Source organism: Gekko japonicus, unplaced genomic scaffold (genome assembly GCF_001447785.1).
Source record: "Gekko japonicus isolate JY-2015 unplaced genomic scaffold, Gekko_japonicus_V1.1 scaffold2661, whole genome shotgun sequence".
Lineage (NCBI taxonomy): Eukaryota > Metazoa > Chordata > Lepidosauria > Squamata > Gekkonidae > Gekko > Gekko japonicus.
This window is the reverse complement of record NW_015167136.1, coordinates 70,510-97,870: the sequence shown is the minus strand read 5'-3', so window position 1 is coordinate 97,870 and position 27,361 is coordinate 70,510. Positions and strand designations below refer to the sequence as shown.

The window sequence follows — 27,361 nt, the reverse complement described above, 5'->3', positions numbered from 1 at the left end:
GCAGGAATGTTTGCCTTTTAGTTTGTTTCCTTAATCTTGTCTTCTCTGAGCTAGGCCCAAAACGAGAAATGAAATCATGCCATTAACTCGGGAGCATCGCTTACCTTTGGAGGTGGGTGTGTCTGGAAATGTCAGTGTTGTGTCTGCCGCTCCAGTCCCCTTTTCAGCTTCTCTTCTGCTCTCGGTTCTTACTTTGAGCAGCTCTTTACCTTGGCCAGAAGTCAAGGCGGTTCTTATTATCAGCGCAACATTCTTGCTTAGGTACTTTGGAAGTTGAGTCAGCCAGGCTGGACTAAGCAAACCAGAAAAAGGGATCAAAGTAACAGGGAAATATGTCAAACAAACAAAACACTGTGATGAAAATGACAATGACATTTAATAAATCTATGAACATCAAATTATATTACAAAGGAAACTTACAAATATTACTAAGGAAATTCTAATATTCTCAAGGAAAAGTCCATCATCCTCAGTTGGGCACCCGGTTATAAACTCATTTCACCCGTCTTCCTCAGGAGTAATCCTATTATGTTGAAAAGTGTCAGCCTCTTGATACAGCTTAACTTCTTTTTTACATTCTTCAAATTTTTACAGCTTAACTTCTTTTTTACTTTCTTCAAATTATCTTCTGGTTCCATTTTCAAATTATTACAGCTTAACTTCTTTTTTACTTTCTTCACACTATCCTGGAACAAACATGGTTATTTAGAATGGAAAGAAACATGAAGCTGAATGGAATATTGTTTTGTTATAATTTTTTTTTTGAAATTAATAATTTTTATCTTACTTCTAGTTACATTTCAAGTGTTTGAATTAGGAGCAAGCCCCCATGTTCTCCTTCCTCCCCTGCAGAGATGTGAAGGCCCGGAAAATAACCGTGTTTTTTTCCCCTGAAGGGAAAAAATGATTATGGAACATTTTATTTTAACGAGCAAGTAAAAATTTCCATAGTCATATTTTATGTTCCTAAAGTAACAGAATGACTTTCAATCTGGAAAAGAAAAAAAGAAGTGCTAATGTAGCATTTTTTTTTTCAATTTTCCCAAAAAATGTCCGTTTTCCTCTGAAAAAGAACCCAGTTTTTTTTCCTGAGCTTCAAAATTTCCGGAAATTTTACATCTCTACTCCCCTGTCCTCTTGAGGCATTTCCCTCAGGTTCCCTTTAGCCGATGGCTTTCAGATCTGCACCGTACCTCCTTTCTAGGCTGTTTCTGCAAACCCCCACCTTGCTCTGCCTTCACATCTGTTCTTTGGGCTCTTGTGGTGACACCACAACAGCTGTGCTTGTGGTTCAGGAAGGCTCACACACTGGCAGACTATAGCCAGCGCGTGTATGTTTCAGGTTCTCCTTTTGGGTTCCTGTAAGATGTTTTCTGAGTACTCTGTTCAGCTAATCTGCCTGGTCTGTTCTTTGATGTGTTGTTCATGTCTCTGTGACCACAGTACCGTGTGCACAAATGGTGCTCTTGCGAAGTCAGTATTTCGTGATCATCTTGAAGCTATATCTGCTGGGGATGGGGGGGGGACACAGATAAGTGGCTGAGTGCTAAAGCAGTAGATCGGACTGCAGAAGTTCCGCCATTGGAGGGATGACATTTTTGGTAATATTCCTCTGCGTACTTTAGAGCAGGGGTCTCCAACATGGTTGGGGAGAGCCAGTTTGGTGTAGTGGCTAAGTGCGCGGACTCTAATCTGGGAGAACCGGGTTTGATTCCCCACTCCTCCACTTGCAGCTGCTGGATGACCTTGGGCAAGCCATAGTTCTGACAAGAGCTGTCCTTGAAAAAAAGCAGTTTCTGTCAGGGCTCTCTCAGCCCTGCCTACCTCACAGGGTGTCTGTTGTGGGGAAGGGAAGGGAAAGGAGTTTGTAAGCCACTCTAAGAATGCTTCAGGTAGTGAAGGGTGGGGTATAAATCCAATCTCTTCTTCTGGTTCCCATGTGCATCACAGGGCCCACTGACCTCTTTCCTCATTCCCGCCAAGCAATGCTCCCTCTAAGCTGTGGAGTCTTGTAAGCAAAAATTCTACTTTGTGAGCTACTGGCATTAAAGTTGTGAGCGAGAAATTTGGTTACTGCATAAATTAGTCTGCTCTGGAGCCATCCCTTCCTGAGCTAAGACAGAAATGATTAATTAACATCACTGAGCACTTTAGTTTTGATAAAATGGTTGGTTTTATGCATTTTAATGTTTTATACTTGGCACATGGTGCCCTTGTTTGTTAGCCACCCTGAACCCGTTCGCGGGGAGGGCGGGATAAAAATATAATAATAAAAAATAAATAAAAATGAAAAATGTGTGAGACGGAGGCTAAAAAACTGTGAGCTAGCTCACACGAACTCAGCTTAGAGGGAACACTGTCACTAGGTGTTTTTAGTGAGTGGGCGGGGCCAGATGTGGCTTTTGCCCAGCAAGGCTTCTGTTTGGCCGTGGGGGATTTGATTGGCTGGCCAGATTTTCTGAAACATTGCTTTGGCCGCAGCTGCCACCACAGCACAAGGAATCCTCACTGTGGCAGCCATTTTGTGGCTGGCTTCGCCTCCTGTGGCAGCCATTTTGTAGTTGTGCTAACTGCACCATGTCAGAGTTCCAAAGATGCCCACAGCCTCTAAAGGGTGGGGGGGTGCCTGATATGAACCTTTCCTGCACGAGGAAAGTAAGCACACCAAGGTGTGGGCCGGGCTGGTGTCCCCCCCCCCGGTGTCTTTTTTCTCTCCTTGCAGGGAGCTATTCGCGTAGGGAATGTCTTCTGTTCTGGATGGGAACCTTGCTTGAGGGCTCTTTTTATTAACTGATTCTTGAGCAGCCATTCATACTGTAAGTGATCACACTCTGCGTGCATATTCCGATGTGGTCTTAATTTCCGGTAGGAGGAGGAAGAGGAACAGCCGCAACCTGCTCAGCCTTCTTTGGCTGTGGAAGAGAAGAAAAAGATTCCCGATCCAGACAGCGATGACGTGTCCGAAGTGGATGCGCGGCACATCATAGAGTGGGTTTTCGTTTTGTTCTTGCCAAGTCCGTGCGTATGCCAGTTAAGCGTCTTTCCAGTTTTTCCTGTTAAGTGTCAGACCGTTTGCAAGGTACAGGCGTACGGAGGTAACCTGTTGAGGGCTGGATGGGAAGCCATTCTTCTTTCGGGGCTGGTAAAGCAAGTTTGTAACAGGAAGAGGAGGTCCTCGCCGTTGCGTTTGCAGGCTTACAAACGCACAAGTGTTGGGTCCAGGAACAGAAAGGTCCAGATTCTACCTAGGCCACCACTGCCCAAGCCGTTTGCCATCTCCTTTGTCTCCTCTCCTGACCCCTTTGGCAGCTTACAGACAATGAGAAGGTTCTCTCCTTTCCCCTTCTGATGGGTGTTGTTCTCTCTCTCCCCATGTGGGCACAGATGTAAGGGGCACATTCCAGTTTCTTGAGGCACCGGCTTTCTGATGTCGCAACAGAGTGGAGTCTCGTCAAAGAAGCTCCTAACCCAGAAAGTACACAATTGTGGCTTCCCGTGCAAGGAAAGGAGGAAGTGTGCAAGCCCAGCAGCAAGATTTGCACTCATCGCGTTGTCTGTCTGGGTGGTTAAGATTTGACTCCAGTAGTGCCTTAGAGAACAATAAGATTTTTGGGGTATGAACTTTAGAGGGGGACAGTATTTGTGAATTTCCTGCATTGTGCAGGGGGGGTTGGACTAGATGACCCTGGAGGTCCCTTCCAACCCTGTGATTCTGTGAGAGTAAAAACCCTCTTCGTCGTGTATCTGACCAAGGGAATTTTGACTCTCAAAAGCTTATACCCCAAAAATCTTTTCGTTTTTTTAGTCCAGTGGCACCTCTAAAGACCAACAAAGTTTAATTCTGGGTATAAGCTTTCGTGTGCATGCACGTACAGGTCTTAAAGGCACCAGTGGACCCAAATTTTACTTTGTTGTATTGCTTCAGACTAACGTGGCTACCCACCTGAACCCAGAAATCTTTGTTGCTGTCTAAGGATGCAACTCTAGATATTCTCCTGCAGTCGAACACAGCTACCCTCTGAACCTGTCTGGATAGTTCTGTGTGCTGGTTTTTTGGACCCTGCTAAACCCTGCCAGTTGATTTCCCAGTGAGACCAAACACACAAGGCAAACTCCTTCGATCTGAGGTGTCTGGTGGCTTCTGAAACTCGTGCCCAGAACTTAACCTTGGCTGCCAGTCAGAAACAAAGAAGAAGGTTTAAGAGCTTTCACGGGGAAAACGAGGTTGCTTTCACTCTTGCTTTGGTCAAGCCTCAGGCTAGAGGGTTGAAGATGAGTTGCTGGAGGCCAGAAATGGAAAAGCCTTGCCTTAAAAAAACAAAACAAAAACATCTCTGTTCAAATTCTCTCCCTAGGAATGCTAAAGGATGTTGATGATGAGTATGGAGTGTCCCAAGCCCTTGCAAGGGGGCTGCAGTCTTATTATGCGGTGGCCCACGCAGTCACTGAAAGGGTGGACAAGCAGTCCTCACTCATGGTGAACGGTGTCCTCAAACAGTACCAGGTGAGAGAGGCAGGGAGGGGGAAGGGCCTCAGCTTCCGAACAGACCTGACCTGCGCCCTGTTAGAATGCGGGGAGGGGTCGTTGGGAGAGTGGCAGTTTTGCATGCAGAGGGGAATTCAGGCGGCAGAGCAGGGCGTGTCCCTCCTTAGCAGTCTGAGGTGCCGCTGCCAGGGCGAGGGGGCAGTTCTGCTCTAAACGGAACGGTGGGCAACCTGGTATTTGTTTGTTTCAATTTATATTCCACCCTCCCCGCAAGCGGGCTCAGGGCAGATCACAAAATAGATTCCAAAACACATTGGATATAATATTGAAGAATAATTAAAAGCAATTCAAAAACGACATAAATTAAAACAGACCGCACTGTTTGTCTATGTGCAAAGTTTCCAAGCTGGTGCCGTTTGGGTCTCTAAGATCTTCTTAATCTGGGGCAATGCTCCCTCTAAGCTGTGGAGTCTTGTGAGCAAAGATTCTACTTTGTGAACTACCGGCATTAAAGTTGAGAGCCAGCGATTTGGCTGCATCAGTTTGCTCTGGAGCCCTCCTTCCTGAGCTAAGGCAAAAATGTGTGAGCCAGAGGCTAAAAAACGGTGAGCTAGCTCACACTAACTCAGCTTAGAGGGAACACTGATCTGGGACACATAGAAGTGGTGAATTTCAGGAGGGGAGGTCGGGATTTTTATTAGATGCCCGCTGTCTCAGCCAAAGGTCTGGCGGAACAGCTCCGTTTTACAGGCCCTGCGGAACAGTAATAAGTCCTGCAAGGCCCTGATCTCACAGGAGTGTCTGTTCCACACCAGACCAGAGCCAGGACAGAAAAGGCCCTGGCCGAGGCTAAGCGAATGTCCCTTGGGCCCGAGATAACCAGCAGTTCTTGGCCGGCAGAGTGCAAGGCTCTCCAGGGCACGTATGGGGAAAGGGCGGTCCCTCGGGTATGTCAGTCCCAGGCCACGCAAGGCTTTCAAGGTCAATACCAGTACCTTGAAACGGATCCGGTACTCAATCGGTAGCCGGTGCAATTGGTGTAGCGCCGGCCGGAATGCGTGCCCGCTCAGGCAACACAGTCAGCAGGTGCGCCGCCGCATTTTGCACTAGCTGGAGTTTCCGGATCAGCCACCAGGGCAAGCCCGTGTAAAGCGAGTTACAACAATTGAGCCTGGAAATGACCATTGCATAGGCCACTGTGGCCAAGTCTGGGGGGGGGGGGGTAAGTAGCCTGCTGCCTGATCTGCCAGAGATGACAAGAGGCAGACCTGGCCACCGTGGTGACCCCGGGCCTCCGTAGAGAGCGAGGCATCCAGGACCCACCCCCAGGCTCCTCACCTTCTGGACTGGCACAAGTGATGCGCCATCCAAGGTGGGCAGCCTGATTCCCAATTCAGCTCCTCCCCCCCCCCTTCGCTCAGGTACAGAACCTTGCTAAGTGTGCGGACTCTAATCTGGGAGGACTGGGTTTGATTCCCCACTCCACCGCTCACAGCTGCTGGATGACCTTGGGCAAGCTATAGTCCTGACCAGAGCTGTCCTTGAAAGGGCAGTTCTCGAAAGAGCTCTCTCAGCCCCACCGACCTCACAGGGTGTCTGTTGTGGGGAGGGGAAGGGGAAGGAGTTTGTGAGCCGCTCTGAGACTCCCTTGGGTAGTGAAGGGCAGGTATAAATCCAATCTCTTCTTCTTTGTCTTCGTTGGATTTAAGTTTCAACCGGCTCTGCTGCAACCACCCAACCGTGGCCTCCAACTCAGATTTTCTGGGGTGGAGTCCGGGGAGTCTTCCATCAACAGATAGAGCTGGGTGTCATCTGCATACTGACGACACCCCAGCCCAAACCCCTGTACCAGCTGGGCAAGGGGACGCTTGTAGCTTCACACAATGTGCTTGCTGCACTGTGCAGTGTGGCTCTAAACCGTGCTTTATGGAAGTAAGTATTGACACTCTCTTCTACCAGGCGTAACGCGCCCGTGTTCCCTTTCCTCTTCCCCTAGATCAAAGGCTTGGAGTGGCTGGTATCCTTGTACAATAATAACCTAAACGGAATCCTGGCGGACGAAATGGGTCTGGGCAAGACGATCCAGACCATCGCTTTAATTACATACCTCATGGAGCACAAACGTATTAACGGACCCTTCCTCATTATAGTACCTCTGTCGTAAGTATTCTTTCTGGGCTCCTTAGGCGCTTGAGTCTGCAAAGGTTTGGGTTCGCACATACAAACACCGGCCATGTGTGTGAAAGGGTGTCACAGATGGCTTGGAATACTCCTGCTGCGACCCTCTGAGCTGAACAAACGGCTGCCGGTTGAGTGCAATGCTCCCTCTGAGCTGTGGAGCCTTGTGAGCAAGGATTCTACTTTGTGAGCTACCGGCATTAAAGTTGTGAGCGAGCGATTTGGCTGCTGCATACATTAGTTTACTCCGGAGCCCTCCTTCCTGAGCGAGGACCAAAATGTGTGAGCTAGAGGCTAAAAAACTGTGAGCTGGCTCACACTGACTCAGCTTAGAGGCAACACTGGATCTTTGACGTGGTCTCTGTGCTTCACACCCATGGGGTCTAGTGTACACGCGCTGGATCGATCGGTGTTGTAGCCACCTCTTTAACGGATTTTCACGCCCAGACCCCGGGCATGCGCAGGAACCCCACCATGCATGCCCAGAGGGGAGGGTGCGGACATCCCGCAAGTTCCTTTCCTACCACCGCGTTGGAAAGACCTTTCTTTCGTCGGTCTGATCGGTTCGCTATTTTTGGCCTTTGCCTCACGGCTCTTCGGATTTTTCCCTCACTTTTCGTCCTTTTTCTTACTATTTCCTTGTTTGTTCTTTATAGAATTAAAAAAAAAACCTGTTTTTTGTTGAGGGGGAAGTGTGGGTTTACCTCAGTCTGGCCTTTGGCCACCCCCAACCCCTTCTTCTTCTCTCTTTTTACTTCGTTTATGGAGAAGAAGTGGGGATTTTTCAATCGCTGCAAGGGTTGCGGCAGTAAACTTGCTCCACCTCACCATCACACCCTTTGCCTTTTCTGTTTGGGGAACTTTCACCGACCAGAATCTTGTCGGCTCTGTGCCAGCTTTTTCGAACCAGACAAGAAAAAAACCGAGCTGCGCGTCTTAAAGTAGTGCTACTTGAGTCGGCTTTAAATCCTCCCTCAGCGATGGATTCAGACAGACCATCCACGTCGACGGCTCCGCATCGAGGCCTTCCTCCGACATCGGCCAATCGACGTCGAAGCCTCCGGCATCGAAGGCACAATCTTCCACTCCGGTGAAGAAGCCGAAGGCCAGTAAGGAGCATAAGTCCGCAAAAAGAAAGGGCCCCCCTAAGTCCCTAAAAGCGGCGAAAAAGGGAGAGAAAGCAGTGTCTGCACTGGGTAATGCCCCTAACGTGCTATCCGCTCCAACGGCTGTATCGGCATCGGAGACCCATGCCCCTCCACCAATACCGACCATCCAACTCTTGGACTCTCCTATACACCAACTTGAGCGTCCCTACTCCGATATCGAGACAGTGGAGCTCCTTAGTCGCCCTCCGGGCGCAGAGCGTCCAACGAGACGTGATTGTCAACTGTTTGTCTCCTATGCGCCAGCAAGGCTAGGGACACGCATCACGGCTCAGCGTTTATCAAAGTGGATTGCAGGTCTCATCCGCCTCTACTACCTTATCTCCAAGCAGCCATTGCCTGGCCCTATCAGGGCTCATTCCACCAGAGCTGTTGCAGCCTCAACTGCCTTCCTCCAGGGAGTTCCCCTAACTGACATTTACAGAGCCGCTACGTGGGCTACGCCTAACACATTCATAAGGCACTAAGCCCTAGACGTCCGTAAGAACTCTAGTACCAACATGGGACGTCACATCTTATCTTCGGCTACGCAGTAAGGACCTGCCAGCACCCTCCTCCAGGTAGGCCACTGCTCGCTAATCTCCCATGGGTGTGAAGCACAGAGACCACGTCAAAGATAAACAGGTTGCTTACCTGTAACTGATGATCTTCGAGTGGTCATCTGTGTATTCACACCACCCGCCCTCCTTCCCCGCTGCTGTCAGCTTCTACATTTTCCATAAGGGTTGATTCACGGCGGTTCGAAGGAACTGGCATGATGTCCGCGCCCACCCCTCTGGGCATGCGTGGTGGGGTTCCTGCGCATGCCCGAGGTCTGGGCGCAAAAATCCGTTAAGAGCTTGCTACAATGCCGATCGATCCAGCGCATGCGCACTGAATCCCATGGGTGTGAATGCACAGATGACCACTCGAAGATCATCAGTTAGAGGTAAGCAACCTGTTTTTATCTTGCTCTTACTGCATTGATTTCTACTTTTATAATTCCATTTCCTGTGCTGTTTATCACATATCAGGTCTGACACCTTTTTGTTAAACACTGCTTCCAATTTTTGTGATCTGAGTCCTATTGCGTTGTTTGTTGGATGCATTGTGCTGTTTGACAGCATTGTTTTGCCGTGTGCAAAGTGGTGCACATTGGAGCCAAAAACCCTAAATATAAATACGTATTGATGGGGTCCGAACTGGCAGAGACTGACCAAGAGAGAGATCTTGGAGTCATAGTGGATAACTCAATGAAAATGTCGAGACACTGTGCGACTGCAATAAAAAAGGACAACACTATGCTGGGGATTATTAGGAAGGGAATTGAAAACAAATCCGCCAATATCATCATGCCCCGGCATAAATCGATGGTGTGGCCTCATTTGGAGTACTGTGTACAGTTCTGGTCACCACCAGTGTTCCCTCTAAGCTGAGTCAGTGTGAGCTAGCTCACGGTTTTTTAGCCTCCAGCTCTCACATTTTTGTCTTAGCTCTGGAAGGATGGCTCCAGAGCAAACTTAATTTATGCAGTAGCCAAATCGCGTGTTCACTAATGCCAGTAGCTCACAAAGTAGACTTTTTGCTCACTAGACACCACAGCTTAGAGGGAGCAATGGTCACCACGCCTCAAAAAGGATATTATAGCTCTGGAAAAAGTGCAGGAAAGGGCAACTAGAATGATCAAAGGGTTGGAACACTTTCCCTATGAGGAAAGGTTAAAACGCTTGGGGCTCTTTAGCTTGGAGAAATGACAGCTGAGGGGTGACATGATCGAGGTTTATAAGATTATGCATGGGATAGAGCAGGTAGAGAAAAGTACTTTTCTCCCTTTCTCACAATACAAGAACTCCTTGTGGGCACTCCATGAATTTGCTGAGCGGTCGGGTTAGAACAGATAAAAGGAAGTCCTTCTTTACCCAAAGAGTGATGAACACATGGAATTCACTGCCACAGGAAGTGGTGGCGGCTACAAGCATGGGCGGCTTCAAGAGAGAATTAGATAAGCATCTGGAGCAGAGGTCCATCGGTGGCTATTAGCCACAAGGTATAGATAGGAACTCTCAGTCTGGGGCAAGTGATGCTCTGTCTTCTTGGTGCTTGGGGGGGGGGACAGTGGGAGGGCTTCTAGTGCCCTGGCCCCACTGCTGGACCTCCTGATGGCACCTGGTATTTCTGGCCACTGTGTGACACAGAGTGTTGGACTAGATGGGCCATTGGCCTGATCCAACATTGGCTTCTCTGATGTTCTTATGTACTCTGGGTAATCTGCCTTGAGTTTCAATGAGAAAGGCAGGCAACAAATTGAGTAAATAGGTAAATAAATGATGGCCAAAAGACGGGCATGATGAAGGAGGTGTTTAGTGGCACGTCTGGTAGCAGTTAGTCTTCTGCAGGCAAGGAATGAGTTCAGACAACCCATTCCATTCTTGGTACCTATGCAATGGGGGTTGGTTTAAATCAGGTGGGCACAACCAATGCTCCCTCTAAGCTGCAGCATCTTGTGAGCAAGAATTGTACTTTGTGAGCTCCTGGCATTAAAGTTGTGAGGGAGCGATTGGGCTGCCGTATAAATCAGTTTGCTCTGGAGCCCTCCTTCCTGAGCTAAGATGAAAATGTGTAAGCCGGAGGCTAAAAAACTGTGAGTTAGCTCACACTAACTCATCTTAGAGGGAACACTGGCCAAACTGCTGTGATATGGGAAATGTACACGTAAGCTATGGGGAGCTTGTCTGCCATGTGTTTCCTCCAGAGTTTTTAATCATCTGTACCTCACAAGAATTGAGTTTTATGTACTGTTTGGAAACGCAGATTAAATGAGTTTTGGGACGAGCAAACGGCTGCTTGAAAAAATCAGTAATCTGGCTTTCCAAAATTAGTGCTGCTTACTGAATCCACCACTGTTCAAATCACTGCCGTCTTACCTGGATGTAAATTTGTAATGTTCTTCTGAAATGTACAGTGCATTTGAAAAGCTGGCCTGTGCAGCATTGTTGTTCTTTAGGTGGCCTGTCTGCATATCGTGGCTCCCTGCCTTTCAGACAGGTTGGCTGATACCTTTTTGGTGTAACAGGTAGGCTACACAAAGTGAAGAGTTTTCACTGATGGTTTTCACTGTTGTTGGTTTTTTTCCCCTTCCGTTCTAGAACTCTATCAAATTGGGCATATGAATTTGATAAATGGGCTCCTTCTGTGGTGAAGGTCTCATACAAGGCAAGTATTGCTGTTCAGACTTCCATTTTAAAATTTAATGTAACATTTTGTCACCATTGGAGCAAAGAAGAAGAAGAGATTGGATTTATACCCCACCCTTCACTCGGAGTCTCAGAGCAGTTTACAAACTCCTTTCCCCTCCCCACAACAGACACCCTGTGAGCAATGCTCCCTCTGAAGCTGTGGAGTCTTGTGAGCAAAAATTCTACTTTATGAGCTACTGGTATTAAAGTTGTGAGTGAACGATTTGGCTGCTGCATGAATTAGTTTGCTCTGGAGCCCTCCTGGGCTAAGACAAAAATGTGTAAGCCGGAGGCTAAAAAACTGTGAGTTAGCTCACACTAACTTAGCTTAGAGGAAACACTGCCTGTGAGGTCGGTGAGACTGAGAGAGCTCTGACAGAAACGGCTCTTTTTCAAGAACACCTCTGACAGAACTATGGCTTGCCCAAGGTCATCCAGCAGCTGCGAGTGGAGGAGTGGGGAACTAATCAAACCCGGTTCTCCCAGATTAGAGTCCGCACACTTAACCACGACACCAAACTGGACTGGATTTATACCCCACCCTTCACTCCCCGAAGGAGTCTCAGAGCAGCTTGCAATCTCCTTTCCCTTCCCCTCCCCACAACAGACACCCTGTGAGGTCGGTGGGGCTGAGAGAACTCTTTCGAGGACTGCTTGTGAGAGAACAGCTCTGAGAAAACTTGTGACTGGCCCAAAGTCACACCAGCAGCTGCATGTGGAGGAGTGGGGAATCAAACCCGGTTCTCCCAGATTAGAGTCCACCACTCTTGACCACTATGCCAAATTGGCGCTCACTGGCGTCCCCGGGTCAGTTAAGAACCCCTGCCAAAAACACAGACTCCTCGGACCCTGGTAGAAGGCCAGATCTCAGTGTCTTCCTTGTTGGATGTCATTCAGGAATGACTGTGATGTAATCCGAGGGGAGGGAACATTCGCCTATTGTCTGGTCTGATCTTGGCCGTTAATCTTAGAGCCGCAGCCTAGCAGAGCTCCAAGTCTGGTAGAACAGTTCTCTGCAGGGCAGCTTCCGGCGTACCTTGGGATGTAGCAGTAAGTCAAGACTTGCAAACATAGTCGAGTCCTCGATCTGTAATCCAGCATTGCAAACAGATAAACAATAAGGCGTAGGACGCGCTGATGTGCGTGGGGTGTCTAGCTCTTGAATGCTAGAGCATTGATGCGAGATGCCTTCACCCAAGGCACTGGCTGATTAGCGGAAGACAATATGAAATTCAGTCTCTGCTGTCATTCTTAGTCAGCCCCCTGGGCTCCCTGCCCTGTCATCACCCCATTGTTCTTATGCCCCTGTGTTGTGCCCCATGGCTCTTCCTCCCCCCCCACCGCCACTCCTCCATGTTTACTCAAGTTCAGCCCACAGCCTACTTCATCCACCCCTTGAATTATCTTTTGTCTCAGCTAGCCTTCCTAATATCCCTGTCTCTCTCCCCTGAGAGACCCAGTTTGGTGTAGTGGTTAGGAGCATGGACTCTAATCTTGAAGAACTGGGTTTGATTCCCCACTCTTCCACATGCAGCTGCTGGCATGACCTTGGGTCAGTCACAAGTTCAGAGCAGCTCTCTCAGAGCTCTCTCAGCCCCACCTACCTCACAGGGTGTCTGTTGTGGGGAGGGGAAGGGAAAGGAGATTGTAAACTGCTCTGAGACACCTTCGGGTAGTGAAGGACGGGGTATAAACCCAGGTTATCTCTCTATCTCTCTCTCTCTCTCTCTCTCTCTCTCGTCCTTGCGTGTCATGTGGTTTATTCATGTGGTCTATTCATGTGGTCTCACTAACCTCTTAGTGTTCTTTGAGGGGTTGAACAAACATGTGGACAGGGGGAACCCAATAGATATTGTTTACCTTGACTTCCAGAAAGCTTTTCATAAAGTTCCTCATCAAAGGCTCCTAAGTAAGCTCAAAAATCACGGGATAAAAGGAGCTTTTGTGGATCAAAAACTGGCTAATTAATAGGAAACAGAGAGTGAGTATAAATGGGCAATTTTCTCAGTGGAGGGTGGTAAGCAGTGGGGTACCACAGGGATCAGTACTCGGTCCGATGCTTTTTAACTTGTTCATTAATGATTTGGAGTTGGGAGTAAGCAGTGAAATGGCTAAATTTGCGGATGATTAAAGAAAGTTGTTCAGGGTGGTGAAAACCAGTGAGGATTGTGAGGCACTTCAAAGGGATCTGTCGAGGATGGGCGAGTGGGCGTCAACGTGGCAAATGGGATACATTGTGGCCAAGTGCAAGGTGATGCACATTGGAGCCAAAAATCCTAAATATAAATACATGTTGATGGGGTCCGAACTGGTAGAGACTGACCAAGAGAGAGATCTTGGAGTCGTAGTAGATAACTCACTGAAAATGTAGAGACAGTGTGCAACTGCAGTAAAAAAGGCCAATGCTATGCTGGGGATTATTAGGAAGGGTATTGAAAACAGATCAGCCAATATAATGCCCCTATATAAATCAGTGGTGCAACCTCATTCGGAATACTGTATACAGTTCTGGTCACCACACCTCAAAAAGGATATTATAGCTTTGGAAAAAGTGCAGAAAAGGGCAACTAGAATGATCAAAGGGTTGGAACACTTTCCCTATGAAGAAAGGTTAAAGCGCTTGGGGTTCTTTAGCTTGGAGAAACGACGACTGAGGGGTGACATGCTTGAGGTTTATAAGATTATGCATGGGATAGAACAGGTAGAGAAAGAGATACTTTTCTCCCTTTCTCACAATACAAGACCTCCTTGTGGACACTCAATGAAATTACTGAGCTGTCGGATTAGAACGGATCAAAGAAAGTCCTTCTTCGCCCAAAGAGTGATAAACACATGGAATTCACTGCCACTGGAGGTGGTGGCGGCTACAAGCATTGACGGCTTCAACATGGCATTAGATAAGCATATGGAGCAGAGGTCCATCAGTGGCTATTAGCCACAGGGTATAGATAATTACTCTGGGGCAAGTGATGCACTGCATTCTTGGTGCTTGGGGGGGGGGCAACAGTGGGAGGGCTTCTAGTGTCCTGGCCCCACTGCTGGACCTCCTGATGGCACCTGGTATATTTTGCCACTGTGTGACAGAATGTTGGACTGGATGGGCCATTGGCCTGATCCAACATTGGCTTCTTTTATGTTCTTATGACTCCCTCCTCCCCATTTGTCATTGTCTTATTAGCTGTTGCACATTTTCCGGGTTGTATGGCTGTGGTCTTGGCATTGTAGGACCTGACGTTTTGCCAGCAGCTGTGACTGGCATCCTCAGAGGTATAACACAGAAAGATGGAGTACTCTCTGTGTCTAGGTGAGAAGAAGAATGGTAGGCAGGTAATTTATATCTACTCAGGAAGAGGGGGTGGGGCTGAGTAGATATAAATTTCCCCAGGCTGTGAACATGCTAATGGAGGAGCTTTCCTGAGGAGGTTCTTTTGTATATGGATTGTTTCCTGAGGAGGTTTCCATGTACAAAAGAGTCTTATTTATTTATTTATTATTTATTTATTATTTCGATTTATATCCCGCCTTGCCACAGAGCTGGTTCAAGGTGGCTAACAACATTAAAACATTAAAACAATAAATACATTAAAATACAGAGTAAATGCAAACAACAACCACTAACCGTGCCAATGATGATGTTGATAATAATAATGATGGCGGCGTACAATATACAGACAATGGCATTAACCGATCGGTGTTTCATACGGGCCGAGATGTGTTCTGGCGGCCCGTTTGTGTGGGCCGAGATGTGTTCTGGAGGCCCGTTCGTCCGTGGCGCATTCACCAGTGGCCACTCTTCAGCGGCGGCCCCTAATCGAACGCCTGGCAGAAGAGCTCCGTTTTACAGGCCCTGCAGAACTGTAAAAGGTCCCGCAGGGCCCTGATGTTATCCGGGAGCTCATTCCGCCAGCATGGAGCCACTGCTGAAAAGGCCCTGGCTCTAGTGGCAGTCAACTTGACGTCTCTCGGGCCAGGAAGAGTCAGCTGGTTCTGCGTTCCTGACCTCAGTGCTCTTTGGGGCACAAGAAAGCTCCTCCATTAGCATATTCACAGCCTGGGAAACTCCTACAAGATCATGACTCAGCCCTACCCCACCTTCCTGAGTAGATCTAAATCACCTGCCTACCATTGTCTTCTCACCTTGACACAGAGAGTGCTCCATCTTTCTGTGTTATACCTCTGAGGATGCCAGTCACAGCTGCTGGCGAAACCTCAGGTCCTACAATGCAAAAACCACGGCCATAAGGCCCAGAAAATCTACAGCAACTAATGAACTCCAGCCATGAAAGCCTTCGACAACATTTTGTTCCCCTGTACCTTCTGCCCTTTTCCTCCGGCTTCCCTCTCTTACATTTCCTATTTCTCAGTCCATCACCAGCTCCTGAGCCCTCTCTTGGGACTCTCTGCACCATAGGGAAGCTAACTGCTCAGCCTGTCCCCCGAAGCTGCCGCTCTCTCTCCTGGAAAGGATTTTAATCTCAACCCCACTGATAGAATCATAGAACGTTAGAGTTGGAAGGGACCTTCAAGGTCATCTAGTCCAACAACCCCCTGCACTCTGCAGGAGCAGAGCCGAAAGATAGCCCTACAACATACCCAAAAGATGGCCGTCCAGCCTCCTCCGCTTGGAAACATCCAGCGAAGGAGCCTCCACCCCCTCCTGAGGCAGTCCATTCCACTGCTCAACCACCCTTACAGTAAGGAAGTTTCTCCTGATATTTAGCCGGTATCGACTCCCTTGTCATTCCCACCCACCAGATCTAGTCTTGCAATCTGGAGCAAGAGGGAAGAGATCCGGTCCATCTTCAACATGACAGCTCTTCAGAAGACTGCAATCATGTCCCCTCTAAGCCTTCTCTTTCCCAGGCTAAACAGACCCAACTCTTTCAGCCTTTCCTCATAAGACTTGGATTCCAACCCTCTCGCCATCCTGGTTGCCCTCTTCTGGACACGCTCGAGCGTGATTGTTTCCCTTCCCTCACAGAAGTTGGGTCACAGACAGTTTGGTTTTGCTGATGAGCCAGTTGCGTGAATTGGGTGTCAGAGTATTGGCTGCCAAATCCAAAACACCATCTGGTAATTCATTCCTAAGAGCTCTGCTGAGTTTCTCCTATTTCTTTTTTGTTAGGGCTCTCCAGCTGCAAGGCGGGCATTCGTACCTCAGCTTCGAAGTGGAAAATTCAACGTCTTGCTCACTACGTATGAATATATCATCAAAGATAAGCACATTCTTGCCAAGGTGAGGCTTCTCGGCTATCGGCTTCCTTCTGGGTCGCTGCTTTTTAATGTTTCCATGTTGTTGAAAGAAATCAAGAGGGGGTATCTTGCCAGAAATATTTTAACTGGCAGCTGTCCCGAGATCCAACGAGTTGTATTGGGCTTCTATATACGTTAGAAATGCAGATAAATCAAGTGGGGTGTGTGTGTCATGGCTCAGTGGCAGAGCCTCTGCTCGGCATGCAGAAGGTCCCTGGTTCGATCCCCGGCATCTCCAGTTAAAAGGAGCAGGCAGGAGGTGATGAGAAAGACCATGACCTGAGACCCTGGAGAGCCACTGCCTGTCAAAGTAGTCAATACCAGCCAATGTTTGATAGAGCAGTGGTCTGACTTAGCAGAAGGCAGCTTCGTGTATTTATTTGTAGCATTTCTTTGTTTCCTCAATAATAGAGTAGATTCAGGATGGACACACAGAGAGAGATTAAAATGGGGAATGCACTGCCCGAGGATGTAGTGATGGCCACATGCATAGATGGCTTTAACAGGGGATTAGACAGATTCATGGAGAAGAGGTCTGTAACGATTCCTTGTTTATATGTGTGTGTGTCTTTAAAAGTTTGGATGCATAGCTGTATGAAAGTCTAGTGTGGTTGAAACAGGCAAGTGGTGTGATTGGTGAGTGACAGAGAGGGGGAGGGGTTTTGGAAGTGATGCTGTGTGGATGATATTTATGTCTGTCAAGAGTGACCGTTAGTGAGATGACTGTTGAGAAAGACAGTTAAGTCAGTTAAGTTAAGTGCTGTCTCTGAGTGGAAGGAGACTCATCCCTGTGTGGGATAATTTGGTTCTGTGTAGTAAAAGAGTTCAGCTATGTATGAGAGAGAAGAAGCTTCCCTGTGTGGGTTGTTAAGTTCTATGTCTTAGAGTTGAATAAGACAGTTGATAAATTAAGTGCATTCTGAAGTCTGAAGGAGAGAAACAGTGAACTTGCATGACCTTGAGTTTATGTTACAAAGTTGCTTGAAACCTCCCTGTCAGTAAAGGAGAAGCTTGTGAGAGACACCAAGCAATGGTTCAAATCATTCCCAGTACTGTTTACATGTTCTCGTTTTTACGCTTTATTTAAATAAATGTTATTTCATTCAAGTATACCAGCTCTGGAAAGAATATTCCTCAGACCACATAGACCTTCGTGAACGCCTAAACCCTCGGTATACCTACCCATTGATAGATAATATATTATAAAGGTTTGGAAAGCCTTATAAATTTCCTGGTGGCAGCCGTATTACCCAGTAGAGAAAAACCTAAAGAACACTTTTAAAGGGAAACCAGACCTCCCCAAATAAGGGGTCGTCACAAGGTCCATTAGAGGCTACTAGTCTTGGATACTAAAGGGAACCTCCACATACTGAGGTAGTCAAGCTCTGAATCCAGGTGCCAGGAGGCAACATCAGGGGAAAGCCTCGTCCTTTATGTCCTGTTGTTAGACCTCCAGAGGGACTGGCTGGCCGCTGTGTGAGATAGGATGCTGGACTAGATGGACCTTCACTGGTCTGACCCAGCAGGGCTCTTCTGGTGTCCTTATCAGGGGAAGGCCTCGGCCTCTCTGCCCTGTTGCTGGCCCTCCAGAGGAACTGGCTGGCCCCCGTATGAGACGGGATGCTGGACTAGGTGGACCACTGGTCTGATTCAGCAGGGGCCTTATGTTTTCCTAATTTTGTCCTTGAAAATGTAAGAATAGAGCAAAACATGCCTGCCTGCCTCCCCCAGTGATTGTCCTTTGCGACAGATTTGAGAGAGGTGGCCATTTTCGTCTACTACAGCCAATATTACAGATGGAATCCAAGTTGGCAGCGATCCCCACCCACTCTGGATGGATGATTTACTCTCTTGGCAACGCACAGCCTGCTGTGCCAGTTCCGCTTCCCGCTGCTTGAAGCCCTGCCTGTAAATCACCCTGTCTGTCAGCTGAATCCGGAACGCTTAATGCATCTGGCAGAAGTCTGCTTAAGATGCCGCAAGACATTGTTCTTTTGAGAAGGGTTCTCAAATGGGTACTGGAACGGCTCCAAGCGGCTCTTCAGTCCCTTCCCGTCTTTCATTAGAGCTAAATTGGATGCTGGCCTCACTTACTCACTCCCAGTGGGAGTGCCCGTGTGCATACGGAAACCTGATAGAGCCAAGCGTGTGAGCGGCAAGGCCGTACGAGGCTGGGAGGTGGGCATTTACCGGCGCTCCCCCCTTTGTTCTTGGCTGCAGTAACCAGAAAGAGGCCGCCGTGTGCTGCAGTGATGGTGGAGGAACGTGCCGTCAGGGCACAGCTGACTTTACGGCGATCCCCATGGGCCTATTCAAGGCAGCAGACATTCAGAGGCGGTTGGCCATGGCCTGCCCCTGCGTCACGACGCTGGTATTCCTTGGAGGCCCCCCATCCAAATAGTAGCCAGGACTGGTCCTGCTTAGCTTCCGAGGTCTGACGAGATCGGGCTATCCAGTTGTCACGGCTCGGGGGGGGGGGGGGTCACCTGACGCTGCCACCACTCTGGCTTTAGGATCCCTTGAGAAGGCCCAGAGCAGCCTCCCAAGACCTTCAGGCCTCCCTTATTGGGCCGAATAATAACATGAGGACCAGGCAGAGTAAACAACAAATAAGAGGTTTATTTTTATAGGAGGTCGGTCAAATATGTGAAATGGTGCAAGAACAGCAGCAATAAGGAGGTGAAGAGAAAAGAGACCAAATGCCCGAACGCGACTAGACTCACAGTCCCTCGCTCATTGTCTCAGTGGGGCCTGAGTCTGCTCACCCTTCCTCTCAGGGTGAGGGTCTCTCCCAGCAGCAGCCTTCCCTCTGGCCCTGCTCTCTTGGAAGAAAGAATAGCTCTCCTTCTGTACCAGCTCTTTTGTTATAAGTCCCCTTCCTCTATGATTGGCTAAAATTGGCGCCAAAACCTCTCAGGGACTTCTGGGAGTTGTAGGCCTGGCCTTCTCCCACCGCTGCTCAGGCTTCCTGGGCCTGCTAGGCCTTTACTTGCGCAGCCCAGATCATGACCTCAGGTCAGGGCAGTAGCAGCCTTTAATTCACAGACTAGCTGAAGTCACAGAGACAGTCTTTCAGCCCAGACATCACAGCCTGCTTGGCTTCCTCTCCCTTGCCTCCCTTCTGCCATGTGGCACGCCTCTTTCACCTGCTAGCCCCACCTGTGGGTTGAGGTTGCCCCTCTCCCTTGACAGCCTCGCTTCATCCTCGCAGAGGGCAGGGCTTCTCTTCCCACTTTCACACCTGAGACTCATTGCCAGCCTCGGTCTGCCCAGTTGCCTGGTTCCCATCCTGCGGGTGAGTTTCCCTCTGGGGTTGCGGTTGTTTTCTCTGCTGTGACCCCTTTCTTCCTGGTTGGCCCTTCAGGCACCCTCCTGCAACACAGTGCAAAAGACACACACATACAAACACAGAACATCTTTTTCTCCTATGACCCTGTAGGTCTGACTTCACAGATGGCCGCTTGGGTGTACGTAAAAGGGAAGCAGCCTCTTCTTCCCGTGCTATTTTACTGTTGAGCCGCAAGATCTCGGGGCACGGGTGGACCGAAAGTTAAATACGGACGGCTTCAAAAGGGAATTAGATAAGCATATGGAGCAGAGGTCCATCAGTGGCTATTAGCCACAAGGTATAGATAGGGGCTCTGGGGCAAGTGATGTTCTGTCTTCTTGGTGCTTGGGGGTGGGGGGCAACAGTGGGAGGGCTTCTAATGTCCTGGCCCCACTGGTGGACCTCCTGATGGCACTGGTATTTCTGGCCACCGTGTGATACAGAGTGTTGGACTGGATGGGCCTTTGGCCTGATCCAACATTGGCATCTTTTATGTTCTTATGTACGAGTGGCAAATGTGACGCAGTAACAAAAAAGGCTAATGCGATCTTGAGGTGTATCGACAGAGGCATCACATCCAAATCGCAAGATGTGGTAGTCCCACTGTGCACTGTGTTGGTCAGGCCACACCTGGAGTCTTGTGTGCAGTTCTGGAGGCCTCCCTTCAAAACAGATGTGGACAGAATGGAGCGGGTGCAGAGGAGAGTGATGAGGACGATCGGGGGCCTGGAGACCAAGAAGCCCTATGAGGAAAGGCTTGGGAATGTTCAGTCTAGAGAAGAGGAGGTTGAGGGAGGGCAGAATCGCCCTCTTTAAATATTGGAAGGGCTGCCCCTTAGAGGAGGGCAGGGAGCTGTTCCTGTTGGCGGCAGAAGGCAGGACTCGCAAGAATGGGTTTAAATTAAGGGCAGGAAGGTACCGGCTGGATATTAGGAAAAACGTTTTTACAGTAAACGTTGTTCCAACAGTGGGATCAGCTGCCTCTGGAGGGGGTGAGCTCCCCCTCCCTGGCAGTCTTCAAGTAGTGGCTGGACAAACACTTGTCAGAAATGTTCTAGGTTGATCCTGCATTGAGCAGGGGGATGGTTGGTCTAGATGGCCTGTAGGACCACTTCCAGTTCTGTGATTCTATGATTCTATATTCTTATTTCCAGTTGAAAGCTTAATACCCGTGCACAGGAGAGAGATCCTTACTAAAACTTTTCTCCAATGGGTAGAATTCATCCCTGTTCTAACCCAGATTTGGTTGCTCTCCTGGATCTTCAGATTCGTTGGAAGTACATGATTGTCGACGAAGGTCACAGAATGAAGAATCACCACTGCAAGCTCACCCAGGTCCTGAACACGCACTACGTAGCCCCGCGTCGCTTGCTGCTGACGGGGACCCCACTACAGAACAAGCTGCCGGAGCTGTGGGCTCTGCTCAACTTCCTCCTTCCGACCATCTTCAAGAGCTGTAGCACATTTGAACAGTGGTTTAACGCTCCGTTTGCCATGACTGGAGAAAAGGTAGGCGTGGGGGAAAGTGCTGGACCACTCTGTTTACAAGAGTCACACGCTTCTGCAGAGCTCCCAGTGTAGCTAAATTGTCAACGGCACCACACTCCCAGCGTCGTGAGCATTCGGCTGTGAACTCAAGAGTTCGTTTACCTTCATGCTAAAACTGGCATAGAAAAAGTGTGCTTTTTATCAAAAGAGAAGAGCAAGAGTCCAGTAGCAACTTAAAGACATAACAAAATTTGTGGCAGTGTAGGCGCTTTGTTTATTTATTTGATTTATACCCCGCCAAGACAGGCTCAGGGCGGCTTACAGTAAAACTGAACGAGTTTAAAACCATTAAAACTACGAAACAATTCCACAGTGCTATATAAAGGAATATATGAAGGAATGTATATATAAAGGAAGGAGCTGCGGTGGCTCAAGTGGTTAATACGCTGAACTGCAGCATGTGGAAGGTCGGTAGTTCAGCAGTTCGAGACCCGAGTTGCCGCATGACGGAGTGAGCTCCCGTCTCTAGTTCTAGCTCCTGCCAACCTAGCTGTTTGAAAGCAAGAAATTGCAAGTAGATAAATAGGTACCACTTTGGTGGGAAGGGAACAGCGTTCCGTGCACCTTGGTGTTTAGTCATGCCGGCCACATGACCACGGAAACGTCTTCGGACAGCGCTGGCTCTTCAGCTTTGAAACGGAGATGAGTCGGACTCGACTGGAGTCGGACTCGACTGGCTTTCGAGCAAGGGAACCTTTACCTTTATCTATATAAATATTACATGAGTCAGAGCCACTGTTTTTCAGAAATTTACCAGCAGGGCTTAATGTTTAACTTCCTAATGGAATGAAGGTAACTGAGCAGAGAACCCTGAAACAGGAGGCCAAGAGATTTGACCAGCCATAGGAATTCTCAGGTTCTTGATAAAGGTGAGGAGCAAAATGTGTGCATTTTTAACGCCGAGGTCCCTGTGATTCTGAGACAGTTCTTGTTTTCTACGCAGATGACGCTGAAGAAGTGAGCAGGAACTCACGAAAGCCCCTACACCTGCCCACAAGTGTTGTTAGTCTTCAAAGTGCTCCTGGACTCTTGCTGTTTTCTACTGCTACAGGCAGACTAACACGGCTACCCATCTTGATCTTTTATCAAAAGAGATCAAGTTGGTATTAAAGTGTATGCCAAAGCAGGGTGCTGTTATGGTAAACCTAGTCATAACTTCTTAAGCCCAATGCCCTCTTCCACTGTGGTGTCCAAGGCAGTAATTACTGCCAGGGCTGTACAAAGCACGCAGTAGCTGGAAATGCTTCCACCTGAAATGCTGTGCCGGTCCTGAGGAGGCCGTGTTTTTTCAGCAATCAAAGCAAACAGTGTTGCCGCGGGGGAAATGTGGGTCAATGCATCCATCACTGTTTGAGGTACCGGTGCAAGTATTGGGCCCACTTTGTTGCGTGATGCTTGTTTCATCCCTGGGAGCTAACAACACACACACACTTCTTACTCCAGCCTTTTAAAAAACGGGGTATGTTATTTTGAGATCTTGCCCCTTCAAAGGGAGTACTTTTGTCGGTATTCTAAAACTTTGCAAAACTTTAAATCTGGTCATCAGCAGCCGCTCTGCCCTTCCCCACCGTCTCTGCCCAGTGCCAAGGCTCTTTCCGCTTGTTGTGAGTGGACTGTGCCAACTGTCTTGGGCAGAGGTCCCCAACACGGTGCCCATGAGCACCTGGGCGCCCTCTAGGCATTTTTTCAGAAAGTGGGCAGGGCCAGCTGTGGTTTTGCCCAGCAAGGCTTCTGATTGGCCATTGGAGCTCTGAGTGGCATTGCAGATTTTGTAAAAATGTTACCTTGGCAGCAGCCATCACCAAAGCAAAAGGGTTTTCAATGAGTGACTGGAAGTAAGTTGTGGTCACTCTGCCTCCTGCAGCAGCCATTCTGTGGCTGTGTCCAGCATGCTATGTTGAAATTCCAAAGGTGCCTGCTCAATCCTAGGTTCAGTCCCTGGTATCTCCAGTTAAGGAAGCCGGAAAGGGCCTTTTCCCCGCCTGAAGCCCTGGCAGAGGATGTTGAGCTGGATGGACCAGTGGCCCGGCTCCGCCTTAGGGGCCTCGGTGTGCTGAGATGCGAGCCGACAGGCGCCGCTTCTCTGCCGTGAAACTGTTTTGTGCCATCGTTTGTAGTGGGATGAATTCTTTTGTCTTACTTATGTTCTTATGAGGTCCATCAGTGGCTATTAGCCACAAGGTATAGCTAGGGGCTCTGGGGCAAGTGATGCTCTGTCTTCTTGGTGCTTGGGGGGGGGGTCAACAGTGGAAGGGCTTCTAATGTCCTGGCCCCACTGCTGTACCTCCTGATGGCACTGGTATTTCTGGCCACTGTGTGACACAGAGTGTTGGACTGGATGGGCCTTTGGCCTGATCCAACATTGGCGTCTCTTATGTTCTTATGTACTGATCAGACGTCTTCGGGTGTCCTTAGACATTTTAATAACTGGCGTTTCTCTGAACACTTGGGCCAAAACAGGTGGATTTGAATGAAGAAGAGACGATCCTGATCATCCGTCGCTTGCACAAAGTGCTGCGTCCCTTCTTGCTAAGAAGGTTAAAGAAGGAAGTGGAAGCACAGCTGCCTGAAAAGGTGACCCTTACGAGGAAACCTGATTTCCAGTTCTTACTGGGACTTCTCTCGTCACGCTGGGAAAATAGCATTTGGCTTGTGAGCGGTCAGAATAGGATTGTTACCACTTCACGTATTTTGTAGGAGACAGTTTTTGCTGGAGATGGTTTATCAAGGAAAGTGTTTAGAAGTTCAGGGTGCGATTGTGGGCAAGGACCATGGATTCTGCATACTGCAGGTCCCCAGATTTAACACACCTGCATGCTGCAGGTCCCCAGATTTAACCTCTGATGTCTGCAGGTTTGGGTTTTTTTTTAAAGCCCTTGTATAGCTGGGCTAGGAAGAAACCTTTTCCTGACATTCCAGAGAGAAAACGCCAGTCGAAAGTGGTGTGGTGGTGAAAAGTGCCATCAAGCGGCAGCCAACTTACTGGGTTTTCAAGGCAAGAGGCAAACAGGAAGTGGGTTTGCCACTGCCTGCCTCTGCATAGCAACCCTGGACTTTCTTAGTGGTCTCCTACTTAATTATCATGTGGCATTGTGTGTAGAATAGCCAGGAGATCCTAAGATTGTCCGGCATCCAGAAGTCCTAGCTCCTTCAGCATTGTGCACCACTAGGTGGCGAGCTAGACTTGTTTTTAAGGCAAGAGATGTTTCAGAGGTGGTTTGCCCTTGCCTGCCTCCGTATCACAACCCCGGTATTCCTTTGAGGCTGCCCTTCCAAATACTAGCCAGGGCCGACCCTGCTTAGTTTCCAAGATCTGACGGGAATGGGCTAGCCTGGTCTCCAGTCCAAGTACTAATGAGGGCTTGACCCTCTTAGCTTCTGAGATTTCACAGATTCAGGCTAGCCTGCGCAATCTTGGTCAAGGTGAGAGGCAAACGGGGGTGGTTTGTCATTATCTGCCTCTGTGTAGCAACTCTAGACTTCCTCGGTGGTCTCCCATCCAAATGCTAACCAGTTTGGGTTTTTTTTTTCAGAGTAAGTTTTATTAAGTTTTTAGAACACACAAAGATGGGGGCAGGGGGCAGGGGAAGGAACACAAATAATAAGACTTCTGCATATAACTTTTCTCTGCTTGTCATTTCGTATTATACAGAGATCGACTGTGAAGTGTTAAACGTTCATAAAAGCCTCTTGATATTATAGTATTAAGGAGTTTGGTGTGGTGGTTAGGAGCGCGGACTCTAATCTGGGAGAACCGTGTTTGATTCCCCACTCCTCCACTTGCAGCTGCTGGATGACCTTGGGCAAGCCGTAGCTCTGTCAGAGGTGTTCTTGAAAAAGAGCGTTTCTGTCAGAGCTCTCTCAGCCCCACCTACCTCACAGGGTGTCTGTTGTGGGGAGGGGGAGGGAAAGGAGTTTGTAAGCTGCTCTGAGACTCCCTTGGGTAGTGACGGGCGGGGTATAAATCCAATCTCCTTCCTCCTCTTCTTCCTCATGGGGTGTCTGTTGTGGGGAGGGGAAGGGAAAGGAGTTTGTAAGCCGCTCTGAGACTCCTTTGGGTAGTGAAGGGCGGGGTATACATCCAATCTCCTCTTCTTCTTTGTATTTCTCTCTTATCCAATTATAAAATGGAGTCCGTAGTCCAACAAAATCTTCCTTCATTTGCCCTTTTAACATCAAATGCTAACCAGTGTTGACCCTGCTTAGCTTCCGAGATCTGATGAAATGAGGCTAGCCTGGAATGTCCAGACCAGGACCCAATCAAAATAGTCGAGACTAAATTGGCCAGTATTCTGACCTGGAGAAGGAAATGGCAACCCACTCCAGTATCTTTGCCAAGAAAACCCCATGGACAGTAACAAAAGGCTAAAAGATATGACGCCGGAAGATGAGCCCCTCAGGTCGGAAGGTGTCCAATATGCTACTGAGGAAGAGCAGAGGGCAAGTACAAGTAACCCCAGAAAGAGTGAAGCGGCTGGGCCAAAGCCGAAAGGACGCTCAGTTGCGGATGTGTCTGATGGTGAAAGTCCGATGCTGCAAAGAACAATATTGCATAGGAACCTGGAATCTATGAATCAAGGTAAGCTTGACGTGGTCAAAAATGAGATGGCAAGACTGAACATTGATATCTTAGGAATCAGTGAACTTAAGTGGACAGGAATGGGCGAATTTAACTCAGAAGACCATTATATCTACTACTGTGGCCAGGAATCTCGTAGAAAAAATGGTGTGGCCTTTATAGTCAACAAGAGAGTGCAAAAGGCAGTACTAAAGTCAAATCTCAAAAATGACAGAATGATTTCGGTCCGATTCCAAGGCCAACCATTCATCATCACAGTAATCCAAGTCTATGCCCTAACCACTGATGCAGAAGAGGCTGAACTGGACCAGTTCTATGAAGACCTACAACACCTCATAGAACTAATACCAAAAAATGATGTCCTCATCATCATAGGGGACTGGAATGCTAAAGTAGGAAGTGAAAAGGTAACTGGAATAACAGACAAGTTTGGCCTTGGAAAGCAAAATGAAGCAGGGCAAAGGTTAACAGAGTTTTGTCAAGAGAACACACTGGTCATAGCGAACACCCTTTTCCAACAACCTAAGAGGCGACTCTACACATGGACATCACCAGATGGGCAACACCGAAATCAGATTGACTATATAATTTGCAGTCAAAGATGGAGAAGCTCTATCCAGTCAGTAAAAACAAGACCTGGAGCTGACTGTGGTTCAGATCATGAGCTACTCATTGCAAAATTCAGACTTAAACTGAAGAAAATCGGGAAAACCATGAGGCCATTCAGGTTTGACCTAGATCACATCCCTGATGAATATACAGTAGAGGTGAAGAATAGATTCAAGGGTCTGGATTTGATAGATAGAGTGCCTGAAGAACTATGGACGGAGGTTCGTGACATTGTACAGGAGGCAGCAATCACCACCATCCCAAAGAAAAAGAAATGTAAGAAAGCAAAGTGGCTTTCTGATGAGGCTTTACAAATAGCAGAGGAAAGAAGGAAAGCGAAAGGCAAAGGCGAAAAGGAAAGATTTACCCAACTGAACGCAGATTTCCAGAGAACAGCAAGGAGAGATAAGGAGGCCTTCCTGAATGAACAGTGCAAAGTAATAGAAGAAAACAATAGAATGGGAAGGACTAGAGATCTCTTCAAGAAAATTGGAGAAATCAAGGGAGCGTTCCATGCAAAGCTGGCCATGATAAAGGACAAAAACGGTAGGGACCTAACAGAAGCAGAAGAGATTAGGAAAAGATGGCAAGAATACACAGAAGAACTATACAAGAAAGACCTCGATGTCCTTGACAACCACGACGGTATAATCACTGACCTCGAGCCAGACATCCTGGAATGTGAAGTTAAATGGGCCTTAGAAAGCATTACTAACAACAAAGCTAGTGGAGGTGATGGTATTCCAGCTGAGCTATTCAAAGTCTTAGAAGATGATGCTGTTAAAGTTCTGCACTCCATTTGCCAGCAAATTTGGAAAACGCAACAGTGGCCACAGGATTGGAAAAGATCAGTATACATTCCAATCCCAAAGAAGGGCAATGCCAAGGAATGTTCAAACTATCGCACAATTGCACTCATATCACACGCTAGCAAGGTCATGCTCAAGATCCTACAAGCTAGGCTTCAACAGTACGTGGATAGAGAACTACCAGAAGTAC

General features: G+C 48.2%; 1 protein-coding gene across 1 annotated transcript in view; it reads left to right on the top strand.

Annotated features, from left to right (window-relative positions):
* SMARCA4 (SWI/SNF related, matrix associated, actin dependent regulator of chromatin, subfamily a, member 4) overlaps nucleotides 1-27,361 on the top strand; it is a 110,793-nt gene that overhangs the window by 33,985 nt on the left and 49,447 nt on the right. The window contains exons 13-21 of the mRNA XM_015413054.1: nucleotides 55-112; nucleotides 2,723-2,734; nucleotides 2,870-3,014; nucleotides 4,356-4,504; nucleotides 6,483-6,646; nucleotides 10,956-11,022; nucleotides 16,171-16,281; nucleotides 20,893-21,135; nucleotides 23,635-23,748. Coding sequence (XP_015268540.1) covers nucleotides 55-112; nucleotides 2,723-2,734; nucleotides 2,870-3,014; nucleotides 4,356-4,504; nucleotides 6,483-6,646; nucleotides 10,956-11,022; nucleotides 16,171-16,281; nucleotides 20,893-21,135; nucleotides 23,635-23,748 — 1,063 coding nt within the window. The remainder of the gene's footprint in view (nucleotides 1-54; nucleotides 113-2,722; nucleotides 2,735-2,869; nucleotides 3,015-4,355; nucleotides 4,505-6,482; nucleotides 6,647-10,955; nucleotides 11,023-16,170; nucleotides 16,282-20,892; nucleotides 21,136-23,634; nucleotides 23,749-27,361) is intronic.